Source organism: Garra rufa, chromosome 11 (assembly GCF_049309525.1).
Source record: "Garra rufa chromosome 11, GarRuf1.0, whole genome shotgun sequence".
NCBI lineage: Eukaryota > Metazoa > Chordata > Actinopteri > Cypriniformes > Cyprinidae > Garra > Garra rufa.
This window is the reverse complement of record NC_133371.1, coordinates 33,703,626-33,722,847: the sequence shown is the minus strand read 5'-3', so window position 1 is coordinate 33,722,847 and position 19,222 is coordinate 33,703,626. Positions and strand designations below refer to the sequence as shown.

General features: G+C 37.3%; 1 protein-coding gene across 1 annotated transcript in view; it reads left to right on the top strand.

The window, feature by feature from the left end:
* Positions 1-19,222, top strand: part of eea1 (early endosome antigen 1) — a 39,325-nt gene extending 20,103 nt beyond the window's left edge. The window contains exons 16-29 of the mRNA XM_073850511.1: positions 4,693-4,806; positions 4,925-5,080; positions 5,367-5,506; positions 7,295-7,625; positions 7,701-7,802; positions 7,916-8,110; positions 8,515-8,697; positions 8,777-8,962; positions 10,351-10,482; positions 12,393-12,578; positions 12,691-12,929; positions 13,013-13,133; positions 13,248-13,346; positions 14,790-19,222. Coding sequence (XP_073706612.1) covers positions 4,693-4,806; positions 4,925-5,080; positions 5,367-5,506; positions 7,295-7,625; positions 7,701-7,802; positions 7,916-8,110; positions 8,515-8,697; positions 8,777-8,962; positions 10,351-10,482; positions 12,393-12,578; positions 12,691-12,929; positions 13,013-13,133; positions 13,248-13,346; positions 14,790-14,912 — 2,307 coding nt within the window. The 3' untranslated portion in view covers positions 14,913-19,222. The remainder of the gene's footprint in view (positions 1-4,692; positions 4,807-4,924; positions 5,081-5,366; positions 5,507-7,294; positions 7,626-7,700; positions 7,803-7,915; positions 8,111-8,514; positions 8,698-8,776; positions 8,963-10,350; positions 10,483-12,392; positions 12,579-12,690; positions 12,930-13,012; positions 13,134-13,247; positions 13,347-14,789) is intronic.

Genomic DNA, 19,222 nt, shown 5'->3' with positions numbered 1-19,222 from the left:
GACTTCCGTTTTCTCCTTGTTTAACTGAAGAAAGTTTTGGCACATCCAACTGTTAATTTCATCAATGCATTGGCAGAGGGAGTCAATGGGGCTGTAGTCATTTGGCGATAAGGCTAGGTAAATCTGGGTATCATCTGCATAGCTGTGATATGCAATTTGGTTCTTTCTCATTATTTGACTTAGTGGGAGCATATACAGGCTGAACAACAGCGGCGCAAGAATTGAGCCTTGTGGGACTTTGACTTATGCTCTCCTATACTAACATAATAGCCTCTCCCTTCTAATTATGACCTGAACCATTTGAGAACCATCCCAGAGAGCCGACCCAGTTTTCCAGTCTATCTAGAAGAATGTTGTGATCGACTGTGTCGAACGCAGCACTGAGATCTAGTAATACCAGCACTGATATTTTGCCAGAATCGGAATTTAGGCGAATATCATTTATTATCTTTATGAGCGCTGTCTCAGTGCTATGATGTGGTCTGAAACCAGATTGGAAGTGGTCCAGGAATCCATTTGAGTTTATGTAGTGGTTCAGCTGATTAAAAACAACCTTTTCAATAATCTTGCCTATGAAAGGAAGATTTGATATTGGTCTATAGTTGCTCAATATGGTGTTATCAAGATTTCTCTTTTTCAGAAGGGGCTTAACAACTGCAGTTTTCAGGGAGTTTGGAAAAGTCCCAGAAAGAAGTGAGGTGTTCACCACTTCTAAGAGATCTGCTTCTAAACAGCTAAGCACACTTTTGAAAAAAGATGTGGGAAGTGTGTCAAGGTACCAGGTTGACGATTTGAGGTGCTGTACTGTTTCTTCCAAAATGTTGCTATCGATTGCTTCAAAAGTAGACAAAGTGACTTCTTTTTGAAATTGTGGTCGAATCTGTCTGACCTCTGCATAACTTGAGGGTGTGCTAATTGTCTTTCTGATATTATTGATCTTCTCAGAAAAGAAGGAAGCAAACTCATTGCACTTGCTATCAGAGAGCATTTCACTAGGGATCTGACTAGGGGGGGTTTGTTAGTCTCTCAACGGTAGCAAAAAGAGTGCGAGTGTTGTTTAAGTTGCTGTTTATAAGGTTTGAGAAGAACATTTGTCTAGCTTTACCTAGTTCAGCATTGAAAGCATGAAGGCTGTCTTTATAGATGCTATAGTGAATTTCAAGTTTCGTCTTCCGCCACAGCCGCTCAGCTTTTCTGCGTTGTCTTTTCATATTCTGTACCGCTGTTGATTTTCTCCACAGCGATTTCTGTCTGCCAGACGTCTTTCTGATTTTCACAGGTGCGATGTCATCAATGACATTCTTAACTTTTGAGTCGAAGGACTCCAGGAGAAGATCAACAGAGTCTGCAGAAATGCTTGGCATTGAAGATATAGCCTTCATAAATAGCACACTAGTGTTATCGTTAATGCATCTCTTTCTGACAGAGACAGATCTACATTCATTAGGAGCAGAGATCAATATATCAAAGAAAATACAGAAGTGATCAGATAGTGCTACATCCTTGATAACAGTGGATGAAATGTTTAGACCCTTACTGATGAGTAAATCAAGAGTGTGGCCCATGCACATGCTGAATCAGGTCAAAAGTGTTCAAAACCGTTATAATTTCTTTTGTGGTTTTGATTTCTGCATTTTCTATGTGAACATTAAAATCCCCTGCAATAGCAAAACAGTCAAACTCTGAACAAATCATTGATAGCAGTTCTGTGAACTCCTCAACAAAGGCTGGAGAGTATTTTGGGGGCCTGTAAATGATGATAAATAGAATGCGTGGAGCACCTTTCAGCACAATCCCTAGATATTCAAAAGACAAGTACTGACCAAATGACACTTGCTTGCATTGATAGACATCTTTAAAAAGAGCAGCTACACCTCCACCTCTCCTAACAGCTCTGCAGACACTCATGAAAGTGAAGTTAGGAGGGGCTTTTTCATTGAGGACTGTTGTGCTGCAGCTGTCTTCTAGCCATGTTTCATTTAGAAACATAAAATCCAGGTTGTTTGTGGTTATAAAATCATTGATCAGAAGTGATTTATTTTTTAGTGAGCGAATGTTTAAAAACGCTAGCTTGATGGCATTATTTTTTGTCTCTAGAGCAATTTTAGTTTGATGCCTAATAGGCCTCAGATTAGATGGGTCACTCACAGCAGACGGAGGAGGGTTTGGGCCCTGACGTTGTGGCAGCAGCCGGAGGGTTCTCACAGGAGGAGGAGGGCAAGCTGGACCCACAGGCTTTGGTGGTTGTGGTGCCCGCCGTTTTTTAGTTGATAACTGTGGGCTTGCAACAAAAGAGTGGGAGAGTCTGGTTCCAGCATATACCAGTTCCTCCATTTTCTGTGAGAAGCTTAGAAGTGGAGATGCTGGAGAGAGGGATAATGTGTCTGGTGAATGGAGCTCTGGCTCTGGTGTTTCCGGTGGCTTAAATATGTTGTCCTGGCTTCCCTGGCTGTTTACCAGAAAGTCATCCTTCGGTGCTGAGTCTTGGAGCTGTTGCAGTACGTCACAGTCTGTCTGTGGTACTGGAGCACTCTTGCACCAAGTTTGTTTGGGTGGAGGCTGTCCAGTTTGAACAGTTGTCTGTGGCCCCAGAAAAGGTTGAAGTTGTCAATGAAGTTGACTCCTTTTAGACTGCAGGTTCTTTGTAGCCAGGTATTCAGTCCAAGCAACCGTGAAAACATTCTTTAGGAGTTCTGACTGCTCATTCCGAATATCGTTCTTTCCCACATGGATGATAATTCGATTTGCAGTCTTGTGTTTCATTAGAATGTTCCGAAGCTTCTTGTTCACATCAGAGACGGTTGCTTGAGGAAAGCAGCATGTAGTTGTAGTTCTGCTACTTATATTTCTGATAATGGAGTCACCCACTATCAGAGTCCTGGGCTCGGCTGCGCTCTGAGCTGAGTGCCGCTGTCTGCTCGACCTTGCACGCCTGTTTGTAGCAATGTTAGCAGCTGGCTGATATGATCTATGTTCACATTTGGGGATTCCTCACCCACATTCATTAATGCTTCAAATCTGTTTTCAAGCAGTATAGGGGGTGGTAAAACACCAGTTTTTGCAAGCCTTGTCATAGCCATATCTGGGGTAGAGGATTCTACTGCAGCAATACGAGATACTCTTGACAGTCTGATGTCTCGAGTGCCTTTGGGTCTCGCTCCCTGTTTGTGCCATCGATTTGTGTGTCGATCAGTTTTGGCTTGTTCCTCTACACTTATAAACTGTCGATATTGACTAGATTCACAGGACTCACCGGCTGTATGCTGAGGGGGTCCGTGATGATGATCTTCTGTGTGTTCTGCCTGTTTTGGAAGTCCAGCAAGTAACTTTGTTTCTAAAACCACAATCCTTTGTAGAAGTCTGTGGCAGTTTGTGCAGCAAGTAGATTCCAGAAGAGGCATTTTCTTTCTTGTCTGTTGAAAGTAGACAGCTGTGTTTTCCCGTCTCCGGAATGTAAGCTGCTGGTAGTGGGAGGCAAAAAGTCTCCTTTTAGTAATGCTTGTATCAAAAATGTGTTGTCTGAGCACTGTGCTGATATGCTGAAGTTAAAATCTTAGAAAAATATGAGAAAAGTTAATAAACGGGGAGCAAAGCGCGGAGCAGTAAGCAAGAGCGTCCGAACAGTAGCAAAGCTGGAAGCACAGATTGATTAAATTAATTACTCTATATTAAAAACTATATGTATGGGATCAGTAAGATTTGTAATGTTTTTTTCTGCTCATCAAGGCTGCGTTTATTTGATGAAAAATGCTGAAAAATAGTAATATTGTGAAATATTATTGCAATTTAAAATAGTGGTTTTGTATTTTAATATACTTTATAGCTTTCTATAATTTCTACTATATACTTATGCAAAGCTGAATTTTCAACATCATTACTGCAGTCTTCGGTGTCACATGACCCTTCAGAAATCATTCTAATATGCTGATTTGTTATAAATGTTGAAAACCGTTGTGCTACTTAACATTTTTTGGAGCCTGTGATACTTTTTTAGGAACCTTTGATGAATAAAACGTTAAAAAGAGCAGCATTTATTTCAAATAGAAATCTTTTGTAACAATATACACTACTGTTCAAGTTTGGAGTGTGTACATTTTTTTTTCTTAGCAAGGATGTGTTAAATTGATAAAAAGTGATAGTTAAGGCTTATATTGTTAGAAAAGTTTACTATTTTGGATAAATGTTTTTTTTTTTTTTACTTTTTATTCATCAAAGAATCCTGAAAAAAGTATAACAGGTGCCAAAAAATATAAAGCAGCACAACTGTTTTCAACATTGAAAATAAATCAGCATATAAGAATGATTTCTGAAGGATCATATGAACCTGAAGACTGAAGTAATGATGCCAAAAAAAATTGATAGATATGTGTGTATACAAAAAAATTAGACAAAAAATTACTAAAACTTAAACACAATAAAAATATAGAACACTATACATGCAATAATAGTATATAATAAAAATAAAAAAGAAAATTTGTCTAATTTATTCATCTCATCACTTTCTAAACCAGTTTTCTTTGAACCATTCCTTTGCTGTAAAGTGACATTATTAGCTTCTAAATTTTATTCCAGCCTAATGATTTATAGATGTTAAAATACAAGTTTATTAATATTTAATTATCATTAAATTAAGTATTAAAAAAAATCAATGTTAAGTCAAGTTTATATATATATATTTCTTTTGTCTTTTAGCTAAAAGCCAAGACTGAGATGCTGTTGTCTGCTGAAGCAGCAAAAAATGCCCAGAGAGCCGACTTGGAGAGCCACCTAGAGACTGCCCAAAATGCATTGCAAGATAAGCAACAAGTATGTTCTATTGCTTTGACACCATTCGAGCCTCGTGTTTTTATATCAGTCAAATACAAGAGAGTTATTTTATTGTAAGTTCATAGATGTTGATTTTTTTGTGTGTGTGTTTGTGCAGGAGTTGAGTAAAGTGCAGGCTCAGCTGGAGGAACAGGGCCGCAGGCTGCAGGAGAAGCAGGAACAGTGCTCTCAGCTGGAGACCAGTCTGAAAGACGGCAGAGACAAACTGCTGACTGCAGAGCAGAGGATAGAGACACTAGAGACCCAGGCCAAGGTCAGCGGCACTGCAGCACATTTCTGCTTCGTCACCGTGACTTCATTTTGAAGATGTTACAGGCCTGTTGTGTGATTGCTACAGAAACAACAATATTGATAAGAAAGTGATCTTGTATTGTTTCTTTGCTCTTTGTTATTGAGTGTTTACCTATTATTAATTACATAGACAATTTGAAATAGTTTGAGAAATCCTTAAAAGCAATGCAACTGAAATAACTGAATCTTTCAATTCAATCAATTTCTGTGATCTTATGTGTTTCTGTATGCGTTTTTGTCTGATACAGAAATCAGAGGCAGAGTTAACTGAACTCCGCTCTGGAAGGGAACAGGCTCAGAAAGAGCAGCAGATGCTGAAGAAGCAGATCAGTGAGCTGGAGATGAAGACGAAGGAGCTGAACCGTCTTTTAGACTCTGAGAAACAAGGGTAGGTACCTTATATGGGAAAATGTACAATGTTAAAGGGTGTGTTCACACTTGTCATGTTTAATTCAATTAAAACAAACTCTGTTAGTGCGGTGGAAAGTGTGAACGCTGCCATCTGAACCCTGGTGCACACCAATCAAGCGAACTGAGACCGCTGAAAAGATGGGTCTTGGTCCAAGCGAACTCTGGGGAGGTTCTAATATGAATGCAACGCAGACCAAATACTTCTAAACGTACCAAAACCTAAAAATAATGAAAAGATGCGACATGACTTCATGAAGGGAACAAGTGGTGTATCCAAATGAGTAATGGAGCAATGAGGAGGTAAAGTGCCTTTTATGAGCTCTTTGGGAGTTCACAGGTGGTGAAAATAAAATCATATGTACATTGCAACACTGAGCGCACTTAGTCCAGCAGACGGCGTTAGGTGTATTCGACCTAAAAGTCGAACGTCGCTTTAAGTCGAACACACCTTTTCCTTTTGTTTGGAGTGTTTGGTGAGTTTTGTCACAAAATATAGGTCATTCAACCCGACCAGTCAGGTTCTGAACGTATCACTATGCCTTTAGGTTCAGTCTCTTTAGGTTCACTGTCAAAAATGCCAGTGTGAACGCTAAGCAGACCAGCAGCAAATGTATAATTCGGACCAAATGAACCAAACTACAAGTGTGAACACTCCCAAAGACAGAAATGTTTAAATGAGCAGTTTTCATCCTAATCTTGGCTTATTTCCTTCTTCTGATTTTTAATAAAATACATTTTATTTACATACATGTTTCTTTGAAGCAAAAGATATACATTTAATATTTGTACATGCTTTCTTTTTAGGAGTATACTAATATAATAGTTTGGGGTCAGTAAATGTATTTTTTTTATATACAGGGTGCATTAAATTGATCAAAATTTACAGTAAAGGCACATAATAACACAAAATGTTCTTTTGATTCATCAAAAAAATTCTGGAAAAATCATGGTTTTCAAAAAAATATTAAAGGAGTAGTTCACTTTCAGAACAAAAATGTACAGATAATGTACTCACCCCCTTGTCATGCAAGATGTTCATGTCTTTTTTTCTTCAGTTGTAAAGAAATGGTGTTTTTTGAGGAAAACATTTCAGGATTTCTCTCCATATAATGGACTTCTATGGTGCTCCCAAGTTTGAACTTCCAAAATGCAATTTAAATGCGGCTTCAAAGGGCTCTAAATGATCCCAGTTGAAGAAGGGTCTTATTTAGCAAAACGATCAGCATTTGAGGTTAAAAAGTATATAAATTGTATTGTTTTTTTTTTTTTTAGAAAATAACCAATCGTTTTGCTAGATAAGACCCTTCTTTCCTCGGCTGTGATGGTTTAGAGCCATTATATGGAGAGAAATCCTGAAATGTTTTCCTCAAAAAACATAATTTCTAATAATTGTTCTGAAAGTGAACTACTCCTTTAAGCAGCACAACTGTTTTCAACATTGATAATAAAAATGTTTCTTGCGCACCAAATCAGCATAATAAAGTGATTTCTGAAGAATCATGTGACACTGAAGACTGGAATAAAATTTAGCTTTTCATTATGAACTGTTAAAATAGAAAACGTGACATAAAATTGTAATAACATTTTTATAATAACATAACATTTAATAATAATATATTTATTTTTACTGTATTTTTAATAAAATAAATGTAGCCTTTGTGAGCATAATTGACTTAAAAAAAAAAAACACACACACACACACACACACACACACACTTCTAATCTTATGAGGATTTCTCAATCTTCTCTTTCCATTGCGTCTCAGAGCTGCCACCCAGCAAGAGGAGTTGAAGAAGAAAACGTCAGCCCTCTCCGAAACAAAGCAACAGCTGGAGAAGGCAGAGCAGGAGCGTGGAACCCTGCAGGCCAGCCTGGATAAACTGTCTCAAGAGGGTCAGAAGCGGCAAGCAGAGCTGGACAAGAAAGTTCAGGGTCTGAGTGCAGATCTCAAGAAAGCTCAGGAGGAGAAGGCAGCTCTGACTAAAGAAATGGCAACGGTGAAAGAGGGTCTGAGCAAAGCTTCTAAAGCACTCAAAGAGAGCCAGACTCAATTGGAGGCAGAGAAAAAGAGCAGCAAGGCCTCTTTGGAAGAGAAGGTGAGGATTTTGACCTCAAAATTTTTTCACTTTTTTTCATTTTAACCTAAATGTCAAACATTCTCTAAATTGTAGGAGACGTTTTATCAGAAAGCACAACAAGAGCTTCAGAAGAACACAGAGACTGCTTCTAAAGAGCTCAGCAATGTCAAAAGTCAGCTGGAGAAATCGATAGTGGTAAGACTGTGAATTATAACTCTAGTTATATTTCAAGAAAGCATTGATAATGATCTTTATGTAACCCCATGTTAGAGGAATCATGGTTATTGCAATTATGTTGAATCTTTTAGGCAGAAAAGGGGCTTCAATCTCAGTTGACCGCACTGAACACTCAACTCAAACAGTCTGAAGATACACTAAAAGAAAAGGAAAAGAATGTACAGCAGCTACAGGGAGATCTGAAGACTAAAGAGGGGTCCTTCAGCAAGGAAGTGAAGAAACTTCAGACACAAGTGTCTGAGCTGCAGACTTCTCTCACTAAAAAGGCATGAAGAATTTTCTTACGCATAATGAGTCATAAAATGCACTTAAATGTACGCACCCAAGCTGATTATTCATTTAAGAACAGGAAACAGGAAATGAAATAGTTTGTCCATCTGTCATTATTTACTATCCCTCATGTCATTCCAAACCAGTATGACTCTGTGGAAGATAAGCTATTTAGAAGAATATTGATAACCAAACAGCTTTGGTTCTGTTTTTGGTTATTTTTTGGTAAATTTATGATAACCAAAACTGTTTGGTTAACAAAATTCTTCTAAATATCTTTTTTTGTGTTCTACAGGAGTATGAGGATGAGTAAATGACAACAGATAATGGACTATCCCTACCATGTTGTTGGACATTATGACTAAACTTTATCTGTGAATTAAATTTAATTGTGTTTCAGACTGAAGAGGAGGCGAAGCTGAAGGAGCAGGTGACAGCATTGTCTAAAGATCTAAACTCTGAGAAGAATCGCAGTGCAGAGCTGCAGAAGACCGGTGACAGCACCAAGGAGAGTCTTGCCTCCCTTCAATCTGATTTCTACGGCAAAGAGTCTGAGCTCTCTGCTGTACGCCAAGACCTCAAGGTATGTGTTATAAATGTAGGCACATCTTAATCAATTATTATGTGTGGTATGTGAATATGTTCTCTTATTTGTCATGAAGGTGTGTGAGGAGAAACTGGTTCTAGCTCAGGAGGAGCTGGTGGCCAACAGGAACCAGCTCAGTGCTCATGAAACCCAGATCCAGGAGCTGAAGACGGGCCGCACTGCGCTGGAGAAAGACCTCAGCAAAAGAGACGAGAAGATCAAACAACAGGTGGAGGCTGTACAGAAGCTCAAGAAACAACAGGTAACAAAATATGTTGCAAATCTTTTTGAGATCTCACCATTGAGCCCTCAAGCAAGTCTTCGAACCACAGATTCCCCTGTGGTGTGAACGTTACGGAAGCAAATGCCACCGGTGTCGATTGTGCGGTGATACAGTTGAAGCCAAAAGTTTACACACACCTTGCATAATCTGCAAAATGTTAATTATTTGACCAAAATAAGAGGTATCATACAAAATGCATGTTATTTTTTGTTTAATACTGACTTGAATAAGATAATTCACATAAAATACGTTTACATATAGCCCACAAGAGAAAATAAAAGTTGAATTTATAAAAAATACCCTGTTCAAAAGTTTATATATGGTTGATTCTTAATATTGTTACCTGAATGATCCACAGCTGTGTTTTTTAAGTCCCTTATTTGTTCTAAACATTTTAACTGCCCACTCTTCTTCAGAAAAGTCCTTCAGGTCTCACTGAGTCTTTGTTTTTTAGCATTTTTGTGTATTTGAACCCATTTCCAACAATGACAATGTGAAAAGGTGGATCTCAAAATCATACAGAGGACAACTGAAGGACTTATATGCAACTGTTACAGAAGGTTCAAACATTCACTGATGAAAAAACGACGAATTAAGAGCCAGGGGTGTAAACTTTTGAACAGAATGTAGATGTGTACATTTTTATTTTGCCTAAATATCATTTTTTTATTTTATTTAGTTCTGTCCTTCAGAAGCTACAGAAGATACTTGCATGTCCCCCAGAAGACAAAATAAGTTAAATTTACCCTGATCTCTTAATGCATTGTTCCTTCTGAAGCATTAGTGAGAACCTTCTGTAATAGTTGCATATGAGTCCTTTAGTTGTCATTAGTGTGAATGATGGATCTCAAAACCATACAGTCATTGTTAGAAAGGGTTCAAATACACAGAAATGCTGAAAAACCAAAGAATTTGTAAGACCTGAAGGATTTTTCTGAAGAACAGCAGGTAGTTTAACTGTTCAGGACAAGGAATTTGTGAACAACTCTCACTAAACAAAAAACACAGTTGTGGATCATTGAAGTACCAACACAGTATAAAGAATCAAGTGTGTGTAAACTTTTGAATGGGGTCATTTTTATAAATTCAACTGTTATTTTTTCATGTGGACTATATGTAATTGTATCTTCATGTCAGTACTAAAAAAAATTTTTTTTTTTTTAATAAAAATATTTTGCAGATTCTGCAAACTTTTGACGTCAACTGCAAAATAAAGAGTCTGTTACAGATGCAGTGAAACTACAATGCAACCCTCTGTTGTGACCAGGAAATTTTTATAACACTAATTTGCTTACCAACACAGACATGAGGGATGTTATTTCAGAATATTTATGGAAATGTCGAGTTGACTGTGTCTTTTGTTTCAGGAACAAACTGAGGAGCAGCTGAAGAAGGAGAAGGCTCAATGCGAGGAGCTCAAAGAGTGCCAGAGCACTCTGGAGAAGGACAAAAACAAACTGTCTGCTGATCTTAAAGCTCTTGCTGAGAAGAATGAGAAGGTCAGACTAACCACCCCTTACCACAAATCACTTTATGTACACGTTTATCAATCATAGCAGCTTTAAAATCTTATTTAAAGGGCCACTTGCCATTTTGTTCCACAACATATTAGTACTTTGAATGAATCCTGTCATTGACCTAAAAAAGCTCCTCATAAGGACCCCCACTATAAGAATTATAATTAAAGAGAGTTAACCCAGAAATTAAAACTGTCATTAATTACTCACCCTCATGTCATTCCAAACCTGTAATATCCTTGTTCGTCTTCAGAACATAAATTAAGATATTTTTGATGAAATAGACTAGCCTAGAATCTAGACGTGCCCCTAGCGGCAGCAAATTACATTTGCTTCTAAGGTCAGTCTAGTTACTCTCAATTCACTTAAATTTCCGAAAAATCCAAGATGTACCGGGCCAATCACGAGTCGGTGGGCGGGCTTAACATGATGACGTCTGACCTGCGTCCATAAGTTCAGTCAGACATGAATTCCTGGTTCCGTGAATTAAGCGTGGAAAACTGAACAGTATTTATATATTTTTTTACTTTTGATACACAGCCACGTCCATGTGTCCTGAGCAGGAGCTCGTTAACGTTACATCTGAACGCGCTGTGGTGTAGAATACGCAAACACCGGAAGCGATCTGTGGCGTGTATACGACACTCATTGTTTACACAGCACAAGAGATTGTGGATATAGCGGCTATTCAAAATGGTAATTACTTGCGCTTGTCCTGGTTGTTCAAACCCATTTAAAGCTGAAAAAGATTACGTTTGCTTGCGCAAACTCATCCTGGACTTTTTTTTTTTTTTTACATATTTCCCCTTTCGGTGTTTGCGTATACTACATCAAAGCGCGTTCACATGTGACGAGTCGAATCATAGATATGCTAAACTCGTGCTCATGACAGATGGACGTGGGTGTGTATCAAAGTTAAAAAGAAAATTATATAAATACTGTTCATTTTCTTGCAAAAACCGATCGTTTCGTGTCTTAGGACATCAATGTATCGTCACGAGCCGCAGGGTGTAATTTGGATTTGTCTGTGCATGTTTTTGTTTACTTTTAAAGGTTTAGTGCCCATATATGTCTATTATTTAGCTGACAGACTGCACAGTGCACTGATTTTTGTTAAAAATCTTCGTCGCTCTGACTACGTCACCTGACCGACTAAGTCTCTGATTGGTTGTAGCGCTATCCTATTGCGTGGAGAGGAGTTTGAAAGACAACCGTTTATCCCACCCCTCCGGTTGAGCCCTGTCTATGGAGAGTGCCCAGACCCTACATTTATGTGGGTCTGGCTTGCCAGGCTAGAAATAGACATAGACATCAACGCAACTGACACATACAAGGCCCAGAAAGGTAGTAAGGACATCATTGAAATATTCCATGTGACATTAGTGGTTCAACCGTAATGTTATAAAGCTATGAGAATACTTTTTGTGTGCAAAGAAAACAAAAATAACTTTAAATTTCTTCTCTTCCTTGTTAGTCTTTGACACGCTTCACGAGAGTACCACAACACATTTTAGTTTTTTGCACACAAAAATTATTCTCATAGCTTCATACCTTTACGGTTAAACCACTGATGTCACATGAACTATTTTAACAATGTCCTTACTACCATTCTGGGCTTTAAATGTGTCAGTTGCATTACTGTCTATGCAGGATCAGAAAGCTCACAGATTTCATCAAAAATATCTTAATTTGTGTTTTGAAGATGAACAGAGGTCTTAAGGTTTGGATTGACATGAGAGTGAGTAATTGATGACAGAATTACATTTTTTGGGTTTTGCAATTTTTATGCATTGTGTAGCTTAGTTTGACGATCTGGGCTTGTACCCAAAGTGTTACAGGTTCAAATCCAACTATCCTTGTAACTGACAAAATTGTTTGTACATCTCCCACAGGAGCTGAAGGAGCTCCAAGCAGCAAAGCAGCTGTTGATCCAGCAGAAGGTGGAGCTGCAAGGGAAGGTGGAAGCAGCTCAAGCATCTTTGGAGCAGGAACAACGAGAGCATCAAAAGACAAGAGACTCCATCAAACAAAAACAGCAGCAGCTTAAAGCTGAGACGGACAAACTACAACAGAAACTGGTACTGATAATACTACTGCAGTATTATAGCATGTAACCTCTATTGCTGACTTGTTTAGCAAAAATGCTTTCAAAATTGTCCACAAAAAAGTTATATTCTCGTTCTTTCTCAGGCATCAGAAGTGAAGGCTAAAGAGGAGGTAGAGAAGCAGAGGGAAGAAGCGGAGGTAAAGATGACTATGCAGGTGGCGGCACTGAACGAGAATGTGGCGACGTTGAAGCGGGAGTGGCAGAGCAGCCAGAGGCGAGTGGGTGAGCTGGAGAAACAGACAGATGAGCTGAGAGGGGAAATTGCAGTGTTGGAGGCCACTGTCCAGAACAACCAGGATGAGAGACGTGCACTGCTGGAGAGGTTCGATGGCTGGCTCTAAACAATTTTTGGCCTTAAATACACAGAAAAAATCATTATTACTTTCAATTTGATCTCTTTTTCAGGTGTGTCCAGGGTGAGGGTGAGATCGAGAAGCTTCAGGCTAAGTTGGTGGAGATGCGCAGAAAGCTGGATGACACTACGGCCGCCATGCAGGAGCTTGGCCGGGAGAACCAGTCTTTACAGGTCAGACTGACGCCAGACCTACTGATCTAACAATTCAGTTTTGGTGTTGTTTTGCATCTCTAGCTAAGGAAACTTCAGTTTTTAGTCGAATGTGGCTGCTTTTTCCTATTCCAGATCAAACAGTCGCAGTCTCTCACGCGAAAGTGGGCGGAAGATCACGAGGTGCAGAACTGTATGGCTTGTGGGAAGGGCTTCTCTGTCACTGTCAGAAAGGTCTGCATCACGCATACACACACGCTCACATTCTTATTTGATGAAGCAGGCGCTCAAATGGATCAAAGTGTGAGATCAATACAATGTTAATGATCTAACCTATTGATTCAGGCTCATGCGTTCAAAGGACTGTGGGATCACATGACATGGTGCATCAAAGCACGTTCCACCAACAAAAGCGTCTGTTTGACGTTCTCAGGAAGTCAGTGGCAATGAGTCATTGTTACATCCACATCATAGGTTTTGTCATATTTATATTAGCCTAAAAAAGGATTCCCAGTGTAATATTTTGTAGAATAGTTTTTTTTTATATATATATAATGCTTCAAAATAATAATAAAGTAATAATAATAATACAGTAATAATGATAATTATTATTATTGTAATAAACTATAATTTGTATTGATTATTCACATAAATGGTGGAATAAATAATATTATTTATTTATTATAGAATATTATTATTATTATTATTATATATTCATATCAACAGCTGACCTGTAGGACTACACTACAAATAATGCTTCAAAATAATAATAATAATAATAATAATACTTATTATTATTATTATTATTATTTATATATTTTTATTCACATAAGCAGCTGACCTGCAGGACAGAAGGAGCACTATAAATAATGCTTCATAATAATAATAATAATAATAATAATAATAATAACATTAATTGTTATTTATTCACAAAAATGGCAGACTTGCAGGACAGAAGGAACCCTACAATTAATGCTTAATATTAATTTTTAATATTTATTCACAGAAATGGCAGACCTGCAGGACGGAAGGAACACTACAAATAATGCTTCATAATAATAATTATTATTGTTGTTATTTTTTAATTCACATAAATGACTGACCTCTGGGATGGAAGGAACAGTAATGCTTCATAATAATATTAATTATTATTATTGTTGTTGTTATTATTTTTTATTATTAATTATTCACATAAATGGCTGACCTGCAGGACAGAAGGCAACAAATAATGATTTTTATGATTTTTTAATATATATTTTTAATAATAATAATATAAATTTTTGTCATTTTTATTCCATTTTGGTGTTTTCATACATAAACATACATGCATAGAAACACTTATGTTTCTTTTATAATATTTATTTTTTTAACCATTTTTATCATTGATATTTCTGTATATAAACATACATGAATGGAAACACCCGTGTAAGGTGTATACATAATGTTCATCAAAAGTTACACAATTGTTTGACCTGGAAATATCTGAATAACCAGGGTTTATCCAAATAATCAATCAAAGTGTGAATCAAATCCTTGAAATCAGTGCTGATGCCCAGCCCTAACAATCCCAGCATCTACCTTTGTCACATCCATTCCATTCTATCTATTAGAGTCACATTAATCTAACTTTACCCACCTGACCTGAATCACGACCCCTGTGTCTCTCTGTTCCCCCAGCACCACTGTCGACACTGTGGCAACATCTTCTGTGCAGAGTGCTCTGCCCGCAATGCCCTGACGCCCTCCTCCAAAAAGCCTGTCCGAGTATGTGACAATTGCTTTGACGAACTCCAGGGTTGATTGTCCTCCCTCCTAACCCCGTCCCCTGCAGCCCTCTGCGCCCTGCTCGCCCTGACCTCTCCCCAGGAAACATGAGAAACCAGGAGAGGCCAGCCGAGGCTGGACGCAGAAGCTACAGGGACCACAGAGGAACAGCACGTCACGGTGGTCACTCGATGCTGCCAATGAGAGAGGGGAAACACTTAATTAAACCGTCCAGAACGGCTGTCATCCTCATCTGTCAGTGCCTTTGCCACTTATGGGGCCACAGAGGAATCAAAAGGGAGGGACCGCTTATGTATAATTTGTAATATATAAAAATCAGTTCCTTACAGAAGTTTTGTGCTAAAGTACAGCAGCTTCGGCACTCAGGATTGAGTTTTACATTGATATAGTCTTTTAAAAGATTTAGACGTAAGTGGGAAGGAATCTGAGTAGAACCAAAGCTGTTCGCAGGGTCCTTATTTGATATATCATATTTGTAAGTAAATGTACAGACAAAAGAGGCACATGTGAATAATTCAGATATAAGTGTCACTCTATGGATGCTGTAACATTTGTCATTCAGTGTGGGCATGTTAACATAAGGTTCGTGGGTGTAACGAACATGCTTGCTTTGCTGCTCTTATGTCTGAAATGAAACACTTGACTTTTTTTGCATTCATAATCTCACCAGTAGAAGGTGGTGATTCTTTTAAAGATGTATGCACACGTCTTTTTTGGTTACTTTTATCAGTTTGTACATGTTGGATGTACGTACCCTGCTTTTAAGCAATAACCGTGCATTGGATGTGATCGTTTGTGTGCTAGTCTATTGAAAATGAATGACAGACCGCTGATTGTTTAAAATATCAGCTGCTACGTTTTTCTTTAACTTGAGCGGGTTCTTTCATTCATGGTTTCTACGCAATTGAGCAAATGCAATGTTGCGAGCCAACGCTACTCCATCCCAAAATAAAAATTTTGTCATTACTCACCCCTATTTCCTCTCAAACCCGTAAAAGCTTCGTTTGTCTTCGGAACTCAATTTAAGATATTTTGGATGAAAAATATCTGTCCCATTGACTGCCAGGTAAAGACCACTGTCAAGACCCAGAAAAGAATGAAAGACTTCGTTAAAATAGTTCATGTGCCATCAGTGGTTCAACCATAATTTTACGAAACTACGAGAATACTTTTTGTACGCAAAGAAAACAAAATAACGACTTTTTTTTATTCAACATCACCGTAGCGCCATTTTGAATAGTATCCCCTGTACGCAATCAGCGTACGCAGTTCTGGCTGCGTCAAGCGGATACGCTGTTTTCGTTTAAATCAAAGCGTAAATAAACGGAGATAACGTATCCGCGTGACGCAGCTGACAGAACAGTTTGCTCACAGGGGAGATGTGACGATGTTGAATAAATGTTATTTTTATTTTCTTTGCATACGAAAAGTATTTTCGTCGCTTAATAAAATTTAGATTGAACCACTGATGGCAGATGGACTATTTTGACGATGCCTTTCATACTTTTTTGGGTCTTGACAGTGGTATTTACCTGGCAGTCAATGGGACAGTCAGAATCCTCCCGGTTTTCATCCAAAATATCTTAAATTATGTTCCGAAGACGAACGAAGCTTTTGGTTTTGAACGTCATGGGGGTAAGTGATTAATGACAAAATTTTCATTTCGGGGTGGAGTAACCCTTTAAAGTGGTAGTTCACCTAAAAAATTTTAGCTATCGCCATTTATTCACCCTCATGTCATTCCAAACCTGTATGACTTTTTTGTGTGTGTGTGTTGCAGAATATAAACGTAGATATGCTGAAGAATGTTGAGAACCATTTTTGTCCATACAGTGGAAGTCAATGGCAACCGAAACTGTTTAGTTACAACATTTTTCAAAATATCGTCTTTTCTTTGTTTTGCAGAAGACAAAACAATGCTGATAACCAAAAAAGTCCATACAATAGAAGTCAATGGGAACCAAAACTCTTTCTTTACCAACTTTCTTCAAAATATCTCCTCATGTGTCTTGTTACTTTTAGTTACCAAAATACGTCAAAATATCTCAGGTATTGTTTTCTTTGTTTATTTAACAGAACATATTTTGAAGAATTTTGGTAACCAAACTAAATAATTGTCCATGGAATGGAAGTCAGTGGGAACCAAAACTTTTTCATTTCACTTAAAAATATCTTGGTCTGTGTTTTCTTTGTTTATTTACCAGAACAAAAAAAGATATTAAAAAAAAATAATAATAATTGTCCATACAATGAAAGTCAATGGGAACCAAAATTCTTTATTTACAGACATCAAAATATATTTCTATATGTCTTGCTTTTATGTGTGTTTTGCAGATTACAAAAGACGATATTTTAAAGATGTATGTATTGTTTCTTTGTTTTACTTACCCGCATAGAACACAAAAAATATTTTGCAGAATGTTGCTATGCAACAAAACAAATTGTCCATACAATGGAAGTCAATGGGAACCAAAATTCTTTATTTACCAACATTCTTCAAAATATCTTCATGTCTTGGTGCTTTGTTTTAGTTACCAGCATCCTTTAAAATATCTTGTCACACAGGATATTTTAAAAAATGTTGATAAGAATGCTGATTAAAAAAAATTGTCCATTAAGTGGAAGTCAATGGGAACCAAAACTCTCTATTTACCGACATTGTATTATATAAAATATCTTTTTATATGTCTCACTTTGTTTGTGTGTTTTGGAGATTACAAAAGAAGATATTTTGATGACCAAACCATTTCTATTTTATTCTAATTTCATTTTAATAAATGTCTTTTTTTTTTGTCTATACAATGTAAGTCAATGGGGTCCAAAACAACCCTTTTTTGGACCCCATTGACTTACATTGTATAGACAAAAAAAAAAGACATTTATTAAAATATCTTTTTTATACATCTTGTTACTTTGTTTTAGTTAGTTCAAAATGTCTTGTTTTCTTTGTTTATTTAACAGAACACAAAAGATATTTAAAAAAATGTTGATAAGAATGTTGATTAAAAAATCTGCATACAATAGAAGTCATTCGGAACCAAAACACTTTATTTACCAACACTCTTTAAAATGTCTTAAAATATGTATTGTTACTTTGTTTTAGTTAACATACTTCAAATATCTTGTGACTTGATTTAAAAGGGATTGTTTTGGACAACATTGACTTTAATTGTACGGACATTTAGATTTTTTTTTTAAATATCTTACTGTCTTAGAAGTTTAAAATGACGTGAATAAACATAAACGACCCGAGGTAAAAAATTTTTTGGGGTGAACTACTGAAAGTGTGGTGCGTGTCATTGTAAGCATTTAGAGCTAAATGCGAGCGAGTGCACTTCAACTAACTGCTGTAAAGTACGCTTCACTGTACAATCTGATGTTTTCGCTCTGCTTAATAGATTGTACGTCGACTTGCAGAGTCGATGGCACTGTTTGCTGTCAGTGTGATTCTGAGGTATTGATTACTTCCTGTTTGTGTCAGTAGATGGATTCAACAGCATAGTGCATAGTGATTTGTATGTATCCCAGGAAGAATCAAAAGAGTCTCAGGATGTTTTGCGCTCATCACCAGCTCAGTCATGTGACTTGATTTCAAAAAGTTGTATATTGTATGAATAATAGCCCTTTAACTTGATTTTGAATTAAATGTGTGCTACAGTCAACAACGGTGCCATATAACAGGTCAAAACCCTCCATCTGACATCACTTCCTGTTTTCTCTAACCATTAACAATGCTGTAATTATTAGCAAAGTGTTTGGAGCACATTCACCAGAAAAACAGGTTGTGTCGCTTGCAAATAAAGCTAATTTGTGACCGCATATGCAAAGTGCATCACTTGTAGGTTTTCGGATCAGCACTACTCACTAACAGTATCTGTTATATGGTTGTCATGCATTATTATTATTGATTGACTCATATTTCCATGTGCTGAACACTCATGTTGTGGTAATGTGTTTGTGTGCCTTATGTCAAGGTTTGTCTCTGTCACCTTTGTGCGTTTCTGAATGCAAACCCATCAGACACATGTTAATTAATTTAGCAGGTTGCTACGTATTTGTGATGTGAAAGCAGTATCAGAAATGGATGAAAAAATCTATCAGAATACACTAAATATTAAAAAGTAAATTAAAAATATTGCAAAAGTGTCAAATATCTCATACTGAAGGTGATTTCAGGTCCTGACTCAAATGAAGAACAGCTGAACTACTTCATCACACGTGATGTTTTGTTGTTATGGAGGAAAAAGAATATGTTCAGAGGTATTATGTTTTCTAATTTTCCATCATGTTTAAGAGTAAATAATAAACTAGCTGTTTCTATTTTC